Source organism: Arachis hypogaea, chromosome 11, assembly GCF_003086295.3.
Source record: "Arachis hypogaea cultivar Tifrunner chromosome 11, arahy.Tifrunner.gnm2.J5K5, whole genome shotgun sequence".
NCBI classification, from domain to species: domain Eukaryota; kingdom Viridiplantae; phylum Streptophyta; class Magnoliopsida; order Fabales; family Fabaceae; genus Arachis; species Arachis hypogaea.
Genome location: NC_092046.1, coordinates 52482913 through 52485825, shown reverse-complemented (window position 1 = coordinate 52485825; position 2913 = coordinate 52482913). Strand labels below are relative to the sequence as shown.

Sequence of the window (2913 nt, the reverse complement as noted above, 5' to 3'; positions counted from 1 at the left end):
ATATTCATTATTTTGGTTATTAAAGAATTAATACTCTATGAAAATCAATTAGGTTGACACACCGTCTTATCAATTTTCACCAATTGTAACATGTTACAACACATGACTCCAATAACAATCCTACAACATTTAGAGAAAAGCAACAAATTGTTCGGCCTACAGCTCCATGTTATGTACCCCCACCTATACCAGCTCCAGGACCAACTTTATAGTTCAAATCTCAGCCCTCACAATCTCAACAACCTGGGCCTCACAACTCACAGAATCAAGGCACTAAGCCAGTAGCTGGTACAGCAACTCTAAGAACCACAGGGAGCACAATATTTGTCGAGATGATGGCTGCTACAAGTTAAACAAATGCATCAAGGTTGCTGAAATTTATGCCAACACCAAGCTTTAGGCATCCAGGCCTCAGGCTTTCGAAGAAGCTGTGATAATGATATAGGAATTAAAGAAGTGTGTTTTGTTCTTTTGGTATTTTTGCTACTTATTTTAGTTTTTTGGTTGCTTATTTAGCTTATTCAAGACTATGTTTAAGTCTTTTGATTTAGGAACAAATGTTTAAATCTTTTAGTTTAGGGACAAATGTTTTAGTCTTTTGATTTAGGGCCATGTTGCTGCCGATGGAATGCTGTCTAAACTATGAACCTATGGATTGTTTGTGCAATATCAGCATGAGTATAATATATGAACTTCTGTGCGTTATTTGATATTAGTGAACTTATGGATTACTGCACAACTAGCAGATTGCATTTACAAATATTTTATGCACAAATTTTTTTGCACATTTAATTCATGGAATAAAATATTAAAAAGCATCACAGGAAGTCATTTTCATTTATCTTCAACAGTGCTCAAATACATGATTTCATCCCAAGTTACAAATAACCCCAACCAACTAAAGTTAGGACATCAATTTTCCTACAAAGTTAACCTGAACAAGTAGGGAATCACAACCCCACTAAGAAATGCAAAAAAAAAAAACTACATCCAAATCCCAGACATGTACTTCCACTCGTTTTTAATCTACACTTCTCCAATTCGTTCTCTAATCCAATCAACCTATCCTCTAGCTTTTTCACTTTGTCATCCATTGCATCACTCTCTCCTTCAAACGGATTCTGCTTTTGCAACAATACCCCCTTTGACATTGTCTTCCCAGCATACTCATTAAATGAAGCAACATAATCATCTAGCCATGCAAAGAATGAGCAATGAACTTCTATAGTCTACAATATGAATTAAGTTTGTGAAATTAACAGTGAGTACAAAACTAAACCTGGACATTATTAAACCTATTTAGAATCAACACATTATTAAACCTAACATACCTTGAAATAAGGACAACGAAAGAATAATCTATCCGGATTATTTTCAGTCCCAGACATAAATAGAATAGCATGAGACCCGCAATAGCACTTTGGGGAGAACCATCTCTTCTTCCTCCGAACCCCAATGCTCTCACTTGAGTTCATGTTGCAACTCAAATTATCACCTCCAATTTGGAAGTTCATCTTGTCCTAGGGTTTGTCTCCAATTTCACACCCCAGAACATAGGAAGAGGCTTATGGTGCAATTACCCACTCAATTTAGGTTTTGTTTCAATAGAAAACTAGAAACGGTATTATTTTTGAAGAATGGAGAGAGACAAATCGACCCCTGTCCATTTTTCCTAAGCCAACGTGGCACTTAACTCTGAGTAGCCCTCCACATCAACGCCAGTGAATGCCACGTAAAAATTTTCCGTCAACTTTGGTGAGGGGTTATAATGGAGGGGCTGCCTTGTCTCACTTTTGTCAAGGACAAGGGCCAAGTCGGGTGTAATTTATTGACAGGGGTCGCTTTGTCCTATTTTTAAAATGGATAGGAACTGGGTTGCGTATTTACTCATAAATTATCTGTCAAACAAAACAATATTATATATATTAATTGAATATGTACAAATTTACAATTTTGAGGTTTACAACTATTATTGAGGCATTAAATTTGACTAAAACAATCACCTTAGAGTATGAATATAGTCTTATTTGTAATCTTACATGATTAATCCTATTAAAGTCATATAACATAACTCTTTTGTTACAATTCGAGAGTACTTCAAAAATAATCTTAATGTATTCGAATACCTAAAACAAAAGAGACAAACCTAAATTTTTTTAATTATTCAAATTCTTTCATCTCTTGATTTTCTATGAGCTTATAAATTATTGGCAAACAATATGCTACTAACACATAAAGCTAAACAAAATATATTTATTCCTATTAAATTGGTTTATAATCATCAATCATATTTATCCCAAAATTATATATATGAGATAATAATTTGATAAAATATAAAATACTAGTGTTTGTATTCATGCAGTACACAAAAAATATCTATTCAATTGATATTTTTATTATTATTTTTTAAATTTATTTTTTACTAATTTTTTAATTTATATAAAAATAATTAAAAGTCCTAGCTATCTTTTTAATGATTTTTCCAATGTATAAATAAATAAAGTTTTGTATTTGTTATCCTTTTAAAGTTTTAACAAAATAACATATATATTTAAAATCTTACTCATTTAAATATTAGGTTATCCTTTTAATGTTTTAAAAACATGTTATATAAAATCTTACTCATTTAAGTATTAAGAGAATAAATTAGATCACCTAATCATTACTCATATTTTATTATTCTATATTATATTTTTGTATAAATATTTTTCAATAGTAACTAAAAAATACAAAATTTATGTTCATACTCATATATGATAAATAAAAATTAACATGTTATAAGCAATGGTATAATCGTAAATCAAATGGCCAAAATAGGTTAATTATAAATTAAATAGGATAAATACCTATATTATTATCCCCGTAAATGGATAAATTAAACATAAAAAAATTAATTCAAAATCACCATCAAAA

General features: G+C 30.6%; 1 protein-coding gene across 1 annotated transcript; it reads right to left on the bottom strand.

Annotated features, from left to right (window-relative positions):
• Positions 1-265: 265 nt before the first annotated feature.
• LOC112721365 (uncharacterized protein At4g04775-like) lies at positions 266-1514 on the bottom strand. The gene is made up of 3 exons (XM_025772437.1): positions 1332-1514; positions 1010-1229; positions 266-342 (listed from the first exon to the last, which is right to left on the bottom strand). The coding sequence occupies exons 1-3, from the start codon at positions 1512-1514 to the stop codon at positions 266-268; spliced, it is 480 nt and encodes a 159-aa protein (XP_025628222.1).
• Positions 1515-2913: the final 1399 nt, after the last annotated feature.

What these genes read in the sequence shown, in the direction of transcription:
- LOC112721365 (XM_025772437.1), bottom strand. Translation starts at nt 1,514, where the DNA reads ATGAACTTCCAAATTGGAGGTGATAATTTGAGTTGCAACATGAACTCA. An exon ending in TTCGTTGTCCTTATTTCAAG is followed by an intron (nt 1,230 to 1,331) that starts GTATGTTAGGTT and finishes TTCATATTGTAG; the next exon opens with ACTATAGAAGTTCATTGCTC. An exon ending in TAGATTAAAAACGAGTGGAA is followed by an intron (nt 343 to 1,009) that starts GTACATGTCTGG and finishes TTTAACTTGTAG; the next exon opens with CAGCCATCATCTCGACAAAT.